The 19,821-nt window shown below is 41.9% G+C and overlaps 1 protein-coding gene across 1 annotated transcript in view; it reads left to right on the forward strand.

Moving 5' to 3' along the window:
• The first annotated feature begins 10,129 nt into the window (after positions 1-10,129).
• The window catches only part of GNPTAB (N-acetylglucosamine-1-phosphate transferase subunits alpha and beta), a 91,561-nt gene continuing 81,869 nt past the window's right edge, over positions 10,130-19,821 (forward strand). Inside the window, exon 1 of the mRNA XM_027855783.1 lies at positions 10,130-10,281. Coding sequence (XP_027711584.1) covers positions 10,165-10,281 — 117 coding nt within the window. The 5' untranslated portion in view covers positions 10,130-10,164. The remainder of the gene's footprint in view (positions 10,282-19,821) is intronic.

A 19,821-nucleotide genomic window follows, 5' to 3' on the forward strand; every position in this document is an offset into this window, starting at 1 on the left:
TGTGAAATGGTTGGACTAGATGGGCTCTGAGATTCCTTTCAGCTCTAGGTCTATGATCCTATATGAAAAAAGACCTTGAATTCTGAGTGGCCCACAAGTTCAATATACATCAGCAGTGTGACATGGTAGTCCCAAAAGCTAATGAAATTTTAGATTGCGTTAAGAGAAGTACAGACATGTATAACCTATATCAAACTGCTTGCCTTCTCAATGAGGGGGAAAGGCTAGGGAGGACGGGAGAGAATTTGGAAGTAAAATTTTAAAAATCAAATGTTAAAAATTATTTTTACATGTAATTGGAAAATTTTTTTTAATTTTTTAACAGTTTTTAAAAAGTGAAAAGTACAGACTTCTCCAGAGTGGGCTACAGAGTGAGAAGAAAACACAATTCTTTTTTTAGGCAATTGCCCCACACAGCTAGAAAGTAGCAAGTGTTGGGTCTGAGGTCACATTTGAACTCAGGTCCTCCTGACTCCAGGGCCAGTGCTCTGTCCACTGCGCCACCTCGCTGCCCTGAAAAAAACATCATTCTGTAGTACTCGGCCTGCTTAAACCATAGCTGCAGTAGGCAACCAAAGATCAAGAGGAAACCCTTCATCCTATATCTTTAAGGGAAGATATATAGAAGGACACGGATAAGAATCGGCGAGAGAAGGCTGGAAGCGAGTGCTCGCATTGGTGAGATTCCCGCTAAGATATTAAAGAAAAAGCCAGATTGTTATTAGTCCAGTTATTTCCATTTTAGCCAGTAAGACAGTAGCTCCTTTCATTTAAAACTCTATTTTTCCAGTGACTAGAGGAGAGAGTGAGGCTGATGACTTTGCACAGCTCCGAGTTACTCAAATCTAATTCACGAACAAGTCAAGACATCACCCTCATGATGTCAGTGATCCTCTGAGAAAATAAAGGACAAAGAATTTTTCCAATAGAGGATGAAGTATCTTTCTTTTCTTTTTCTTTTTTTGGGTAGGCAATGGGGTTAAGTGACTTGCCCAGGGTCACACAGCTAATAAGTGTTATGTATATGAGGTCAAATTTGAACTCAGGTCCTCCTGAATCCAGGGCTGGTGCTCTATCCACTGTGCCACCTACCTGCTCCCGATAAAGTATCTTTTGATTAGAGAAATTTCTATTTGCAGTAGTTCTCAACCAGTCAACTTATAAATTCATGTATTAAGTCCTTACTAGGTGCCAGGTACTCTGGCTGAACTCTGGGAAAATCATAACAACAATGGAACAACATCCCTACTTTTGAGGAGTTTACATATTAATGGGGTGGGAGAAGACATATATAGCTATATACAAGATACATAGAGTAAATATGGGGTAACCTTGGATGGGAATACAATTAATAGTATTTCAAACTTAATATAATGTGAGACATATAGTTTGAGACATTCTGTACCACTGCCAGTATAATATTAGGGACACACCTAGTAAGAATTCAGAGCAAATCCTTTGAGAACCATTTTTTACTACTACTACTACCACTACCACCACTACCACCACTACTACTACTAAAGTTAGTGTTTTCATGCTTGTAATTTTTTTAAAAATGAGATTCAAAGGCAAACTTGATTGAATTCTTCAAGGATCCATGACTTAGAGTGTTTTCTCCACTCAGCAATCAATCAACAAGTATTTAGGTGCAAATGCTAGTGATATAATTGCAAAAATAAAAGTCTCTAATGGCCCTTACAGATCAAGTGCCTGTGAGGGCTGTTCCACATTCATATAAGGTATATACTTCTCTATATACACATGCTGCTCCACATTAGAATGTAAGTTTTTTTTTTGTTTTTTTTTTTTGCTAGGCAATGGGGTTAAGTGACTTGCCCAGGGACACACAGCTAGTGAGTGTTATGTGTCTGAGGCCGGATTTGAACTCAGGTCTTCCTGAATCTAGGGCCAGTGATCTATCCACTGGGCCACCTAGCTGTCCCAAATGTAAGCTCTTTTAAGGCAGGGACTGTTTCATGTTTGTCTTTGTAAACCCAGGGCTTAGTACAGAGCCTGGAAAATAGAAAGTAATTAATAACTGGTCACAAGGAATTTGCATTCTATGACCAATCAATAAATCACCTTGACTCATTTCATTTCAGCAAACATTTCAGCCAGCCAGTCAATAAGCATTTATTAAGCTCTGCTATGTGTCAGGAACTGTGTTCAGCTTTGGATACAAAGAAAGGCAAAAGATAGTCTCTGATTGAGAAGCTTATAATTGAATGGAGGAAGACAACTTAGTGTGACCCTAGTCCCAAAGCCCATTGATATAGAACTCTCTCCTCATTGGTGGAAATCAATGTCCTGCACCTGTGTGAGGGGTGGGTTTAGTGAAGGAGGCAGACTTGGAGAGGTGTTGAATCTTTTTCAAGTTGTCTTCCAGTTGTTTGGAGTTCTGCAGTTGGTTTCTGCACTTATGGCTTACAGCTTCAAAAGAGAAGATGAAAGATGTCAACCCCACTTCAGGTTACTGAAGGAAAAGACTGGAAGAAGCTGATGTGAGGGGAGCTGCTAGTCTGCAAAGAGTTAGAGGACTCTTGTGGTTGAGCTGAGTTACCTCAATCCCAGTGGGAGATCTCCTTCACTCTGTATTGCTTTGTATATATTCTCTGATGTAAACTTTTTCTGATTTCTCTTTTGCTACCAATTTGGATAAATGGGTTTCTTAGCTAAGTGCTATGTGTATTGATTGTGGAACTAGTATTTGGTGAGGAGAGTGTCAAACCTTGGATATAAAGCTTGGGATTGTCTTCACCTCAATAAACAGTGATGAGAAGTTAGATTAAACCTGAAAATCACATCCCTTAACCTAACAAGATTTTAGGGAGTAGGTATATAGAATTCTAACCTGATTCCTGCCCTGTCTGTGAGAGGCCGTCAGCCCCCAACTTCCTGCTTCCCCTCCTGGCAGGAATTAAAATCTCCCTTGGAGAAATTGTGGGGAGAAGCTAGAGATGTCTGTTCTCCCTTTGAGGCACCCCATGCTACATGTGGGAGATAGCCCTCCCCACAATAGAATTATACATTCTGAGCTACAAGGGACCTTAGAGGCCAAATCCAACTCTCATTTTACAAATAAGGAAAGTAAGACACAGTTTAAGCAACCTGCCCAGCTAGTGAGTGTCTAAGGCAGCTCAGGTTATCCGGGGGGGGGGGGGCAGCTAAATGGCCCATTGGTTAGAGCACTGGCTCTGGAATCAGGAGGACCTGAGTTCAAATCCAGCCTCAGACACGTACTAGCTGTATGATCCTGGGCAAGTCACTTAACCTCAATTGCCTTTATAAAAAAAAAAAGACTCAAGTTATCTTGACTCCAAGCAAGTCTTTATTGTTTCCGTCTCTGTTATGTCTGACTGAATTTGGGGTTTTCTTGGCAAAGATACTGGAGTGGTTTCCAAAGTATGCTACACCTTGGTAAAACGGTCTGCCAAGACAGTTTAAACCAGGTTCAGAATAAGTGACAGGCCTCAAACCCATCAGTGAGTTAGCGGGATGTCTATGCCTAGCATGTGAAGACTTCCCCCTGGTGGAATGGGTAGATAAGAACATTTTGGTCCAAAGGTCATGAGGCAGTTGAAGCAGGTCATGGAGAGCTTAGAGCTTGGTAAAACATTGAAGATGCCAAGGTCATCCATTGCATCCCAGGCCATCACCTGTCATCTTGACTTTTGTCTTGTCATTGAACTTTATTTGCTCTGGAAGAGAGATTGAGGCGATGACATTGTACAACTGTTCCTCGCTTAAATCCAGTTCACATGGGAGTCAAGATGTCATCCCCAATGTCACTGGTCCTCTTCTAAAATAAAGGACAAACAACTCCCATCTCCCAGTGAGAAAGTAATGAGGAGGAGTGGAGGTGACTTGACCTACCTCCTCATTAAAATGTCTATTAATTGGGATTGTCTTGCCTTTGCCAGGGGAGGTCCAAATGAGGTACTGTCAGTCCAATCAGAAGGAAGACACAGCTATATTTAGAAGACCCTGTCAGCCCTTACTGGGGTCTTTGATCATTGAAAGAGTCCACTGACCCAATTTATTGGTTAATGCTAGCCTAACTAATAAATTGATCATGCTTAAACCATTGTCTCTCAGTTTACTTTCATTTTAAGTGTAACAGCTGACTATAAAGATTCTGGGAGTTGTATTTCTTCTAGCTTGAGAAGAGAGGAAGCTAATATGAAATCAGGACGGAAATTTTCCCAATATAGTGGAAGCTTTGAGGAGACAGAAAGAGGAAGGGGTAGGGGAAAGAGAAGGAGAGGAAGAGGAACAGCCGGGGACAGGCAGAGAGAGACAGAGAGACAGACCAACACAGACAGACTAGGGGAGGGGTGGGTGGGAGAGGGGAGAGAGGAAAAGAGGGAGGTTCCTGGGATTGGTCCACATACATGCATCAATGCTATGTGCCTACAGCAGTTGTGTTGTGACCTGTTGGAATTTCAGTCTTCAAACCCAAACTTTCCTGGAAGACCACGAGAGGTGACCTATAAATAGACAAGTTGTTCATGTGTTCAGTTGTGTCTGACTCTTTGTGACCTTGTGGGTCTTCTATCCTCCACCATCTCCCAAAGTCTGTCCAAGTTCATGTTCACTTCCATGATACTATCAATCACATAAATAGACAAGTAGAGAGGTCTATGTGACTGTAACATTTTTTTTCTTTCTTAAATCCCCACCCCTGTCCCAGCACTTAAAAAAATAAACAACCCAATATAATGACCAAGTGTTACTTGCGGAAAAAAAAAATACAAACTCATTTTTTCTTGGAGAGGAGAAGGCTTTGGTATTGTAGGGGTTGAAGAAAGGCCTCATGTAGGAAGTGGTTTTTGAGGTAAGCTTTAAAGAAAACCAGGGATTCTAGCCCTTCTAAGCCTTAATAAATGGTTTTCCTGAGTTTTTGTGGTTGAAAATTTCATTAACCTTCTGATGATGAACCTTTCTGACTTGGGCTGGTCCTCAAATGACAAACTCACTATAACAGGGCCCATGATCAAAGCCTTTCCAGCTTGGCATACTGCCCCTCCTCCTACCCCCAGTCCTCCAGCTCATGATCCTCTTTGAGCCAGGATAACTTCCAAACCTGATGAGATATTAGAGTAGAACTTCAGTTAAGAACCAGCTATACAAGGAGAAATTCTTTGTTCTTGATTTTCTTTCCTGAAAACATGTGCAGGAGTATTATGAAATTTAAAAAAAAAATACTCTAGTAAATATGAAAGAGTAAACTCTCATTTGTCCATTATCCTTAGGAAATAAGTTCCCCATGAGTGAATTTTCCAAGTTTTTCTTCTTTAAACACCAAACTTTTGCTTGTTTTCATTTATTCAGTTTTGTATAGAACTCTGATATATTGGAAAATAAGTTTGGATTCTGGAGACAGAAGACCTGGGTAAAAATTCTGGCTCTGCCAATTATCAGACCTTGGGCAAGTCACTTTATAACTTTAGACCTCAGCTTCCTCATCTGTAAAATGGAGGTGTTAGACTACTCATGTGTATAAATGACTTGGGATTAGCAATAATTTTGATGTCTCATTTTGTGACTGCAATGGTGCTACATGTTTGCTTCTGTTGACACCGGGGAAGATGCTTCAGTACTTCTGACCTTTACCAGATGAAATGAGGCTGAGCTGGTTTGCCCATCTTTAGCTAGTTCTCTGTCAGTTGAGTGCTGGATTCTATATCATACAAATATTTCATTGTTGTTTTTTATTTGTGTTTTTAATTCCGTGGCTTTTAAGAATAGGTATCACCACAAGGAAACAGGCAAAAGTTGTCACTCTTAATGAACACACTTCAATAACAGTTAGAGGTATTGATGGTGACATCAAACATTACAAGGATCATTTAAGCCTCCAATAAAAACAGGATTAGGTTTCTCTTGTTTTTCTTGCTCAGTCATTTCAGTTGTGTCCAACTCTTCATGACTACATTTGGGGTTTTCTTGGCAAAAATACTGCAGTGGTTTGCCATTTCCTTCTCCAGCTCCTTTTACTGATGAGGAAACTGAGGCAAACAGGATGAAGTGACTTACCCAGGGACATACAGCTATTAATGTCTGAGCCCAGATTTGAACTCAGGAAGATGAGTCTTCCTAAATCCAGGCCTGGCATTCCCAGCCCAGTGTGCCACCTAGCTGTCCCAATGAAAATGAGATTAGTTACACTGGGGGCAGCTAGGTGGCGCAGTGGACAGAGCATCGGCCCTGAAGTCAGGAGGACCTGAGTTCAAATCCAGCCTCAGACCAAACACTTGACATTTACTAGCTGTGTGACCCTGGGCAAGTCACTTAACCCTAACTGCCTTAATAAAAAAAAAAAAGAGAGAAGAGATTAGTTACACTGAAGTAAAATGGAAAAACTGATTGAAAACAAACATAAAAACTGATAAGCAAGAACTGATGAATCACTGATGCAAAATAGCTTAATAAGTCCTCAGAAAAAAAAGCCAAGGCCTTCTGATACAGCTAGCAGCTGAACAAGTTGATATGATTTTTTGAAGATGGAGGAACAAGAAGACCAGTAAAACAAAACCAGCTGCTGACTGTTGATATGAAGAAAAATATGTTTGTCACAAATAAGGCAGTACAAATGCTAGAGTACTTGTGATTGGAGAAAGGTAATTCTTATTAATAAAAATCACTTTTTAATTCAAGGCTTCATCAAACTATTGTCAAATGAATTCCAGGTGGATGCATCAGGACAGACTCCCCACTGGCTCAATGCCTTGGGGAAAAAGTGATTGTGGCTGATCACAGCTGTGGCCCAGGGCTGGGGGGATGGGGGGGAGCGTGCCCCAAAGGGTAAATGTGACCAACCCCATCAGCCACCTCAACCTCCCTCCTAGCGCCCAGAGGCCTACTGAGCCCACAGCACCCAAGGCCTCCGGGGGTGGCAACCACACCATGCAGACCACTCTGAACACCCTCCAGCAACAGACCTTCAAGATAGACATCAACCCTGACAAGACCGTTAAGGCACTGAAAGAGAAGATTGAATCTGAAAAGGGAAAGGATGCCTTTCCAGTAGCAGGCCAAAAATTAATTTATGCAGGCAAAATCCTCAATGATGATACGGCTCTCAGAGAATACACAATTGATGAGAAGAACTTTGTGGTGGTTATGGTGACAAAACCCAAAGCAGCAGCAGCTACTTCAACACCATCACCATCAACAACTCAATCATCAAATCCTGCTCCCACTACTCCAGTTAGTTCCTCTACAGCAGCATCTGTGGCTCAAGTCCCATCTCCTTCCGGGCCTTGGCGCCCACCCATGCCCCTACATCTGTTATTCCAACACCAGCTGCAGCAGCTTGGGAACCTAGACCTACCAGTGCTCCCAAGGAAGAGAAACCAGCAGAGAGGACAGTAGATGCTCCTGTTGGTATGAGCCCACCATCCTCTGACAGACTTTATGGGCACACAAAATCTCAGTTTAATGAATACCATTATGATGTCCACTTCTATGTAATGAGGATATTTCCACATCCCAGCCAACAGTCCATACTAACATTGCTTTGCTGATGTGGATACAGTAATAACTCATTTATTCGGAGGTCCCCTTTGTGGCAACCTCAACTATTCAGAACACCGCCAAGAACCTGGAAGTAAGCAAAATAATAATAATAATTAATAATAATAATAATAATAATAATAAAAAGAGGCCTTTAAGCAGTTAAAATAGGTGTCATACGGTCCACAAGGTTCATGCCTTTTACTCATTGGAAAATTCCTCATACTGTCACTCAAAACCCATTTAATTATTTGGGACACAGTTTTAATCACCCAGGTTATATAAGGTGGCTCCTTTTGGTAGGAACATTGATAGCAACGAGCAGTGACAACAAAGTAAAATACAGATAATAGAACAAGCAGGCAGAATAACTGAAAAAAAAGCATTACCATTTAATTAAAGATAATCAGTGACTGTGCTGATATTCTTCCTGTAGTCCCAGTACTAATAATTGATTGTGCATCATTATTACCCTAAGTCAAAGAAAGGGTTAAGTATACTCTATTTAAGAAGTTGGGGAAAGACTTCTATCTAAAATGGTTAAATTTTTAAAATTACATGGTGGGCTTCAGTTATCCAGTTATCCAGAAAATTAACATGTGAGAAACTTCATTTCTCTGAGATGAAGTAAATGAAGTGTATAGCCTAATTTTTAAAAAATTTAAATCCTATACTGCGTTTGTCCATTTAACAAGGATAATCCTTTTGATGAGATATTTCAGTATTTGTTCTTGAATAAGTATTAAATTGAATACTAATAAAATTTCTTTAAAAAAAAAACACACCTACTTCTGCTCCATTGACTACACTAAAGACTTTGTGTGGATCACAACAAAATATGGCAAGTCCTCAAAGAGACAGGAGTACCAGAACATCTTACTTGTCTCCTGAGGAACCTGTATTCGGATCAAGAAAAATTAGAAGCGAACATGGAACAACTGATTGGTTTAAGATTGAAAAGGAGAATGACAAGGTATATATTGTCACCTTATTTATTTAACTTATATGCAGAGTACCTCATGTGAAATGCCAGGCTGGAGGAATCAAAAGCTGGAATTAAGGTTGCTGGGAGAAATATCAACAATCTCAGATATGCAGATGATGCCACTCTGATGGCAGAAAGTGAGGAAGAATTAAGAAGCCTCTCGATAAGGGTGAATGGGCTTGAAGCTTAACATTGAATAAACTGAGATCTTGGCAACTGGTTCCATCACTTCCGGGCAAACAGAAGGAGAAGAAATGGAAGTGGTGTCAGATTTTATATTCTTGGACTCAAAGATCACTGAAGATGGCTACTGTAGCCATGAAATTAGAAGAGGCTTGCTCCTTAGAAGGAAAACTATGGCAAATCTGGACGGCAAACTAAAAAGCCGAGACAACGCCTTTCTGACAAAGGTCAAAGCTATGGGTTTTCCAATAATAATGTATGACTGTGAGAGTTGGAATACAAGGAAAGCGGAGCACCTCAGATGCTTTTGAATTGTGGTGCTGGAGAAGACTTTAGAGAGTCCCTTGGACAGCTGTGAGATCAAATCAAGTCAATACTTTAAAAAAATTAATCCAGACTATTCACTGGAAGGTTAACATCTGAAGATGAAGCTGAAATACCTTGGCCACATAATGAGAAGACAGGACTCATTGGAAAAGACCCTGATGTTGGGAAAGATTGAAGGCAAAAGGAAAAGGGGATGGTAGAGGATGAGATGGATAGATGGTGTCATGGAAGCAGTGAACGTGAGCTTGGATGAACTTTGAGAGGTAGTGGTTAATAAAAGGGCCTGGCATGCCACGATCAGAGGAATCACAAGGAGTTGGACAGGACTGAAGGAATGAACAACAAACGACGTGTGGTTTATAAAAAAAACACTTTCGAGGTTGCGAAACTCAAAATACATTGTCTCATTTAGGTTCTATAGGTTAAAATTGCACCAAGACTTTTGGGACACCCTGTGTTTAGAGGACTTTTCAAGCTTTGACGTTCTATAGACCATGCTTATTGCAAGGCACCCATGAAACAATGTATGCAAAGTGCTCTGTAAACTTCCAAACATAAAACCCACCTTTTTATGCAGCTCGAATGAGACTATGTTTAAAGTACTCTGCAATCTTGAAAATGTTTTTATAAGCCAGCAGGAGGCGAAGGGAAGCTCAAATGAGACAATGTATATAAAGGGCTCTGCAACTTTTAAAGTGTTTATATAACCACATTTCTGGGGGAGCAGGGGACTCCATTGAGACAGTGCATTTAAAGGACTCTGCAACCTTTACAACACTTATAAATCCTACTTCTCTCTGGGGAGGCTCCCACCGGCGCGGAGTACACCACTCGTTCGATCCTCCCGCCCCCGGCCTCCTCTGCTCTGCTCTGGCTGCGCGCACCGCCCAGGGGCCCACGCGGTGGGCGGGGCCTGAAGCGGCCCACGAGCCTCGGAGGGCACCGCGTCCCTCCGCACACCAGGGGGCGCTGCGTTGGGAGCCGGTGCCGCCGCAGGCTCCGCCCCCAGCCTCGCTCTCGCCGCGGCGCGCGGCGGGGGCGGGGCCGGGGCCCGGCAGCCTCCCGGAAGCGGCGGCGCCTGGCGCGCAGCTGAGCCCAGGGGCAGGCGGCCGTGGCCGGGGCTGCCATGAGCGGCGGCGGCGGTGGCAGCGGCGATGCTGCTCAAGCTCCTGCAGAGGCAGACCTACACCTGCCTGTCGCACAGGTACGGCCTCTACCTGTGCTTCGGGGGCGTCGTCCTCATGATCGTCTCCGCCTTCCAGTTTGGAGAGGTGAGTCCGCGCGGAGCCTCCGGGTCCTGGGGGGGGCTGCCGGGAGGGGGGGTTCTGCTATGCACCCCCCCACGCGTGTGCCTCCTCCGCGGGGGGTCCCCGCCATGCACCCCCACGTGCTGCCTCTGCGGGGGGTCCCGCTCTTGCACCCTCTGCTGGGGCGGGGGTCCTTGCTTTCCCTCCATATGCCGCCTCTGCAGAAGGGGTCCCAGCTTCCTTCCACCCCCAGGTGCTGGCCTCTGCAGGGGGTCTCTGCTGCTGTTTTCCACAGGCTTCCGCTCGGGACGGGTCTCCCCTAACCCCTTTCCCACATGCTCTCTCTCTCTCTTTATTTTAAGGGGGGGTGTCTTTGCCACCCTCCAGTGTTTTTATCTCTAGGGGGGAAATCTCTACTAACCACCACTTAATGCCTCGATTGTTCTATGTGGGGGGCTCTCTGCTAACCCCCCCACCCGCTGATTCCTTTGAAGGGCCATCTCCTCTTCTCGGCCTTCCAAGGTGGAGAGGTGCGACGCTTACCACTTTCCCTTCCAGCTTCTTTGTTTCTCCCTCTCACCGCATCCCGAGAGCCTCTAACTTCACCTCCCCAGCCGTGATCCTTTGGGGGAAGGCTGTGCTCCAGCCTTTCAGTTTGGAGAGAGAAGTGTAACCCTCACCCCCCACCCTGACATCTTCTAAATTCTCCTACCGTCTCCATTCTACCGCCTTTCCCCCATTATTACCTCTCTTTATAGGGAGGTAAGTTTGGAAAGGTGTGGCCCTTTCCGTCCTTCCCTATTTCCTAAATTTCTCTCTCCTCACACCCTGAAAGGTTTGTGAGCTCTGTCATCTTTGTTACACGTTTTCCCCTCATACTCTTTTTAGGGGGAGAGAGAAGGTGAAGTTTTGCTTCCTTTTAGTTTGGAGGGGTGAGTCTTTCACTTAAGACTCGGCCGGTTCTAAGGCATCCAGACCTGCCCTACTGCCTACTGTCATTCTCTCCTCCAAAACAAAACAAAACAAAACAAAAAAACAACCTTTTTTTTTTTTTTTGGAGGTTACTGAAGTACTGGCTTTCCCTTGGGAGAGATGAGCCTTTCACCAATATCATCCCCACTGCCCTCTGTTAACCTAAGTTTCCTAAATTTCTGTCTCCCTAATATACCCTGAAAGGGGTGTGCTAGCAAATGTTTAGCATTCAGCTGTGGGAGGACTTAGGGACACAGTTTTAAATCAATCTGCATTGAGGCAGTAGTAAGTGGAAGAGCTGAGATTTGAACCCAGGTCCTCTGACTCCAGAGGCAGCTAGGTAGCACCACAGCATACAGCGTGGGGGGCTTGGAATCAGGAAGACTCATCTTCCTGAGTTCAAATCTGGCCTCAGACACTTACTACCTGTATGACTTGCTCAGTTTCCTCATCTGTAAAATGAGCTGGGGAAGGAAATGGCAAACCCCTCCAGTATCTTTGCCAAGAAAATCTCAGAAAAGGGTCACAAACGGAATGACTGAACAATACCACCTTTGACTCCAAATCCATCACTCCATATTTACTCCATTTCCTCATTTCCCAAATCTCTACCTCTGTAAGGCATCCTGAGACTCTTAAATGCCCACCCTTCTATATTATCTGCCTCCCCACTCCGGTTTTGTTTTTGTTTGGGGGGGAAGGGTGTGGTCATCTCAGTTTTCCTTCTTGGAGAAGATGCGATCTGCACCTCACCTGACTCTTGTCTCTACATCTTCCACCTGAGTTCTTCCAGGGTCCTTTACCTGTTATTCACTGTGCAGTGTATACGTATGTCTCATTTTCTGAGTTGTGGCCCTTCAGTCTTAGCTTTTCTGTGCTCCTCCTTTGTTCATCTCTTCTTTGATCCAAGACACCTTGAATTCCGTTCCCTCTCCTGTCCTTTCAGCACCTGGGTATTCATCTGTTAACTGCCTTTAACACCAAGGTTTTCAAGTCCTTCATTGAAAGTCCCTGCTTACTTCTAATAGGCCTTGTCCTTACCTCCACTTTATCACTAGTTTGTGCCAGTTTTGCCACCTCTAATGGACAACCTTGTTCCCTTGCCCTGCCCTCCTGTACCTCTTCCCTTTTTTGCTCCTTCTTAATTCTCCTCTTTCCTCACTCCTATGTCTGGAAACTTTTGACCCTTTAGGCTTTTAGAAGTGAATTTGTGCTTGAATTTTGAGGGTTTCGACTCCACTGATGGGTTGAAGAATCCATGGGACTTGGTACTTTCTAAACCTTTACCGTAATTGCCAGGTTTTAGATTTTTGTACACTTGTTTCAAACAGATTACTCAGCGTAGGTCATCAACCGGTCTAGCCATAGTTTTCCTTTTAGATCTGTGTATCATCTCATGATCACAAGACCAACTCAGGCTCTGGGACACGTGACTTTATGAGGGCAGCTCCCTTGGACTTCAGCACAAGGCGTCTTGGGGTACAGCACAGGCAGTTAGAGAGAGAATACGGAAATATTCTAGATTTAACATGGAGATGGTCAAGTCTAAAATTCCTTAGAGTCAATATATGGTAATACTGCCTTTAGTTGAATTAGAAACTGTTAAGAGGGTATGTATGTTTGAACAGCACTTGGGGATGCCCTTAATGGTGGCTTATAACCTATTTAAAATGTCTTTGAGTGAAGAAATACATTAGTTGAGACACTTTTTTGCAGTTGTTTTACTTACTTAAAACTGAATCAATATTTTTCTCTTAGCATGATTTTTACTGAGGTAATAAAGAGTTGAATTGTTAATAGAATGCGTGTGTGTGTCTACAGGTGCAATTTATCTTGAATTTTTGAGGAGTTCTTATCTAACTATATGGTTGCAGTACTTTTTTTTTTTAAGTACTCTTCAGGTTGTTTAAAACCTGCTTTTTTGTTGAACTGAATTTTGGCTCCAGGGCAGAAAAGGATTATAGGATATAGTCCAAGAGCTTTGTAAACTTTCAAGTACTACCTACTGTGAGTTATTCACAAACACAAGTGTAGATGGTGCATTGTGCCCTCTTATCTGTATGCCATTTTGTACATGTGGCCCTTAGAATCCATGTTTTGACCCTTCTAAGGTGTTTTCAGTTGTAAAAAACCATTAAGTTTTAAGTCGATTACATCTAGGTTCATTAATATGTTTATTAATGTGCCTGACACATAAGCACTTAAGTACTTGCTGACTGTTGTATACTTCAAGGAACAATGATTTCATTGGCATGTGGGCTTTCTCCACTGATGCCAGTTTTACTGGTATAGTCTCTTTATGATTGACATGGTTTCACAAGTTACTTGGGTCAAAAATGTCATCCCTGGAGGCTACCTTTGGAGATCAGCTTCCATGCATTTCGCTAGGCTGGCTTTAGGCTGTGACAGTCCATTGGGTTTGATAGGACCAGAAAGAGGTTACCTGGCACTGCGTGACAATCCATCTTGATGCCTGCCTTCAAAGCCCTCCCTCCTCCCTAAAACCTGCCTTAATTATAGAAGCTGCTGCTAAAACTACCAGTTCACACTTATATAGTCCTTTAAGGTTTGCAAAGTATCTTACCAAGCACCGTTTGATCGGCACAATAATCCCAAGAGGGGAGTGCTGTTATTATCATCCGTATTTTGCAGCCCAGGAAGCCGAGGTTAGATGCCACACCCAGGCTCACACAGCTCACGCAGCTAGTGTCCACGGTGGCCTTCCAACCCAAGTCTTTCTGCCTCAGTCCAGCGCTCTCGCCCCGCTACTTCACAGGACCTCTCTGGAGTAAACAGTAGACCAGTTTATTCATTTTCCCAGTTGAAAAGGGGAGATTTACTATAATATGAACAAGTCATACCTTAAGCTGCTGGAGTTGGTCATTCTTGTAACGCTACTTAAGTGTAGTGGAGAGAAACCCTGGTGGTGTTTCAAGTCTGTGTAATGTTAATGCATGCACTGGGGTCAAGAATCCTTGTTAATAAAAACGGAAAAAGCAAACATCTTACAGAGTTGAGAAATGATGGAGCCTAGACCAGTACTCTGAACCACTTCTAATTTTTGTTCTGTTCAGTTGTCTTCTCTTGGCCACCCTTCACTTTGTCTGTTGCATTAGCTCCACTTGGATAAATGTAGCATGACTAACGTATCATTTTATCAACTTAACTAAAATTAAGATCGTTTTCTTCCTCTGTGCTCTTTGCTTCAAATGCTACTTTTTCTTCATTGCTTTATACTTCATTCCTCTTCACTTATTTCATAAATGCTCCAGTGTAGGTCAGCATTCCTCCATTCAATTCTAAGAATTTCCTAAGTAAGATGCTCTTTTTTCTTTAAAAAAAGTTTTATTCTGATTTTGAAAAATGCCAGCAAACATGAACCTTTCTATTTACAAAGAACAAAAAAAAGATTGCAAATTAAATTACAAAATTTTTAAAATAGTATTTTATTTTTTCCAATTATATGTAAAGATGATTTTTAACATTCATTTTTTAATAAAATTTTGAGTTTCAAATTTTTTTTCCTTCCTCCCCTCCCTCCTCCCTAAGACAGTAAGCAATTTGATATAGGTTATATAAAACCACAAATTTTTTATATACAGCTTGTATTTTTTTATTTTTTGGAGGTAGTCAGCATTAAGTGACTTGCCCAGCTAATAAGTGTCTGAGGCCTGATTTGGACTCAGGTCCTCCAGATTCCAGCGCTGGTGCTCTGTGAACCTTGCTACCTAGCTGCCTAGCTTATATTTTTTTTTAGAAGCATATAATACATTTGTTGTGATTTGAACAAGGAGATGAGTCTTCCTGACTCCAGGCCTGGCACTCTACTGTGCCACTCAGCTGCCCCCATAATATATGTTAGTTTCAAAACTATCCTTTGTGTCTGTAGCTCCCTCTGAATTTCTTTCTCTTCTCTTTTGTGCATTTTTAAAAAGTGTTTCAAAGACATTCCCTTCTTTGTCTTTGTTTGGAGAGGTCACTATGTCGTGATTCTTCTTCTATATACTTCCCTCACATTTCTCCCCAAACAAAAACAAAACAAAACAAAAACCCCCAATCCCTTATAATAAGCATAACTAATTCACATATTGGATGTGTCCAAGAATTTAGAATTTAGCACTAAGTCCATGATCTTTCTGGCAGGAGGTGGGTAGTTTGATATTTATCTGAATATACGTCATTTTTACTACCAAAACCTGATTCTTTTTTATCTTAAATTTCTTTAGAAAATAAGTGGCTGAACCAGTGTACCTAGCATAAAGATTATACATTTTTCATTTGTAAATTAAAATTATGCAATCGGCACAACTATTGAATGTAGCAAAATTTCCAATGGGTGGGTACATGTTTAGTTCTATATCATATATACATAGATAACCACATAGATAAAATACATAGATAACCACATAGATAAAATGCATAGATAAATACATGTAGCTATGTATTGCTGTTTGCTGCCTGCCAGATATCCTGACACATGCACAGCTCTGGAGTGCTAATAAGAACCTTGGTAGGGCAATTTGGTCTGCCATTTAGAAAGTCTTATAATCTGAACCGTGCACCATAGTGAAGTTCAGGTGGTCAGCTGGTAAACCTGGATCCCCCCAGGGAGTAGGTTTGAATCCATTTTTTCATTTTGAGACAGTTTTTATATTATCCTTAGTATGTGTTCCTCTTTCAAATGTTGCCAGCTTCCTCATTTCCAATACCTCTCCCTTATCTCAACTCACTCCCTACCCTGATTCAAGGTCTCTAGTCTTTTTAAAAGCTTTATCTAAAAGCATACCACTGCCCAGGTCCCCTTCCCCCCCCCCCCCCCCCGCCAGACTGCTTGATTTACCTCACATTATCTTGATCTTAGGTACTGTATTTTAATATGTAACATTGTGAGAGGTTCAGAGTAATTCCATTTCTGTAAATTCTTTGCTTTTTACAGGAGTGGGCAAGGTTGTGAACCCCTTTGGGCCTCAGTTTTCTTATTTGTAACACTAAAGTATTGGGATAAGGAATCTCCAAGACCTTTTCAAACCCTGTGATCTTCCATTTTATACCATTCTACAGCAACTAAAACAAATGAAAACAAGTTGTCTTTTTTTTTTTTTCCAAAGGAAGCCTTCTGCTGTTTCCCGTGGGAGGCATACAGAACTATATAAGATACTTCTGGAAAATTCAGAATCTAGTGGTAGTTGTCATAACCTAAAAGAGTTTTTCCTCCCACAGTGGGAAATGAACAAAAGACCAACCATTGACATAGACCATCACCATTTCCTATGGAATATAAATTAGTGTGAACTGATCCCCACAAAAACCAAAACAACTAGAAACTCATTTAGACAGCAAACGTTTACCTCCTTTCCAAGTAGATAGCAGCCACAGGCAATATCAATTTAGAATATAAACTGCTTTGTAAAATTTAATAGAGAATTGTAGAAGACTCTGAGTAGTATATCCTCATAATTTTTTTTTTAAGGGAGCGATCAGATTTTCAGAAAGCTTGTGAATAGACCTAGTTAAGTCTGAACATACCAAGAACATTTAGAATGACATTGTAAGGAATTTAAGGAGCAGCCAAAAAAAGAAAAAAAAACATGGCAAAGATGTGCTTAGATATTGCGACCAACTTTCCTCTGCAACTTTTATAGTCTAACCTGCCAGTTCACGGTGTGCTGCATGAAGGAGATTTGGGACTAAAGAAAACAAAGGGAGTTTTTCTTTGTTGGATGTGAAATCATTTTGAGGATATTGAGAGATTGATGCTCCAAATATCCGCAAGTGGCTAAAATACTAAACTCAGCAAAAATCACAGACCTTATTTTTCAAAGAAGTGATCTAGAGAAGAATCCCAGTAACAACTGATCTCACTGCCCGTTTCCCATGTCTGGCCTTTGATGGAGGTATGAGAAGGAACAGGCAGGCTTTCATAGCAATGGTACTCTGCAGTAGAGCACACATTTATAGTCACATAGTCTACCGAACGTCAGGGGGAATCCAGGATCCTTTCTGCGCTCATTGCTTCAGTAGAGCAAATGTTTCTTTATAGGCTCTTCTCCAACAAAGTATCTCCCAAGTATGTTAAGAGCATATAAGAATTTTTTAAAGCAGTAACCACACACAGAATTTTGTTTAACCCTCTGATGATTACTAGTGTTCAGTAAAGAATAAATCAAGGAGACATGCTTGCCAGAGGTGTTTGCCGCTGTCTTGGATGATGCTCAGTGTAGAGACCAAGAAGGTGGCTTCCCTCCGGGTGGTGAGGTCCTTTTGATGCTTCTGTCTCTGGGGACATTATACAGGTTACACCTAGCCTAAGGACACCGCAGAACCTACTAGATGAGATCTGTAATTATTCAAGAGTTTGGTCTGATCATCCACATAGGAAAAACCAAGTGGCCTATTGTCTATATTGAAAGATGCCAACAGATGGACAGCCTCTGGAACTGGTTCACTAATATTCGCATCTTAGACAACATAGATGAACAATGAACAGGGATTCTGATGGGAGGACGAAAACGGGGTCGTTTGCTTCAGGGGAATTGCCTGATGTTTTTAATGGACCCAAGCTTCCCCCGCTTTTAGAAAACTGTTTTCCCAGTGATACTGTTTGGCTGAGAGTCATGGCATATCCCTGCATCTGAAGAATTCAAATTGTAGATTGCCTTAAGGTCATAGGAGGAGCTCATTTTGTCAGCAGAAGTTAAATGATTCGAATTACAGCTTGGCCAGAAGGAGAAATGGGAATTTGGGATAAGTAGTGTGATATAGTGGTGTAATAGTGTTTCAGGGAGGTCGTTTCCTCTTTGCCATAGCATTTATGATTTCTTTTTTCAGTTTTCTTTTGCTAGGAAGTTGTCAAAAATCATATTTTTCACCATCTTATTCATTACTACACCATTTGCTTAGGCCTTCACATGATCCCACGTTGAGTTTGAAGGCTGTTGAACAGACATGCTTCCTACCTTCACAATTAAGAACAAAGTTGATTATCTAAAATTCTTAAGCATATATGTAGAATCTGAAAATCCAGAACTAACACATTGAATAGATTATGAGACTTGGGCTTATATTAAAGTAGGGAAGATTTACAATATAAAGAATCTTAGAACTGGAAGAAATCTCTTGAGGGCATGTAGTAACTAGTATCTGAATAAGAGTCAACCCTCCAGAGTAGCTTCACCCCAGCTTCACCCCAGTAGTTAGTCATTCCTTCTATTCATTATTTCCTATGATACTACATTACAGTTCCAGGCCACATTCAGACATTTCCCAACTGACAGGTGCCTATTTTGTTCCCAGTTTTTTGTTGCCACAAAAAGTGCTGTTCTAAATGTTTTTGTATATGTGAGACTTTTTTTTATTTGTTTGTTTTTTGGTTTGTTTTTTGCTTTCAACAAATAACCCAGTTTTTTCTTGAAGAATGGAGAGCCTACGTCAGATGAAAATATGAGTTCAAGGCCCCCTCATGATGTGTACTGGCTGTATGACCCCAGAGGAGTGACTTAACCTCTCAGTGCTTCTGTTACTATAACTACAGAGGAGATAGAATGAATGTCTTCATTGAGAGTTCTGTATGCCAATGAAATCATGGGTGTAGTCCAAAAAAAAAAACACAACCTTTGTTTCTGTTTCCCAATGATCCAGAATAGTTGCATGATTCTCTCCACCTTCATTCAGCAGCTTGAGTGTAGGTATGAAGGTGGTGAAAGGTAGGATCTATCCAAGGCTGAGGCTTGGCTGACCATGATCAGCAATATGGTAAGGGGGATAGGGCTTCAGGAGAAGAGGACAGTGTTGAGTTGAATTGGTTCACCAAGGGACCAAAATGAGGAAGTACAGCTAGTACAGGGGAGATGGCCTGGGAGAGAACTGAGGGATCAAGGGATGAGAGGGCGTAGTACAGATGAAGAGTAGGGTTATATAAAAGAAAGCAGAGGGAGAAAAGCTAAGAGGTTCTGGTCGGATAAGGGGATTTCACCATTCTTGAGCATAGAGATGGTACTTGAGAGTCATGGTAAGATCAAGGGTATAACCGGTGTTGTGTGTGTCTGAGGTAGGGTGGAGGAGTAGCTCATAGTAGGTGAGTAAGTAGAGGAACCAAGTAGTTAAGGCATTTAAAACAGAATCATTGTGAATGTTGAATTCCCCTAGTACAAGGTCAGCAGAGGAGAGAATTCTAATCCTTCCATGTAGTATCCCTTCAAACACTTGAACTCTTCTCCCATCCCTTTTAAGTCTTTCCTTTCCCGGTTAGGCATTCCCAGATCCTTTAACTGATTCTCATCTCCCCCCCCTTTCCCGAAGTGTAGACACTCTCCTTTGGAGCAGCATGGGACTCAGCTGAGCACATGCCTCCACTTGCCATCTGACCACAAGATCGCTAGTCAGGCAGCTTGAGATCACGGTTAGCTCTTTTAGTGGCACTGTTGACTCAGAGAAATTGTAGTTCACTGAAACCACGAGATCTTTGTCTCCTGAGCTGATGTCTAGCCAACCCTCCCCCATCTTTTACTTTATGCTGACATGCTTGGACCTCTTAAACATTTATTTAACCTAAGTGTAGGACTTTACCTTTCTTTCTCTTACATTCCATCATAT

The sequence above is a fragment of the Vombatus ursinus genome, unplaced genomic scaffold, assembly GCF_900497805.2.
Source record: "Vombatus ursinus unplaced genomic scaffold, bare-nosed wombat genome assembly UNPS02011334.1, whole genome shotgun sequence".
Classification (NCBI taxonomy): Eukaryota; Metazoa; Chordata; class Mammalia; order Diprotodontia; family Vombatidae; genus Vombatus; species Vombatus ursinus.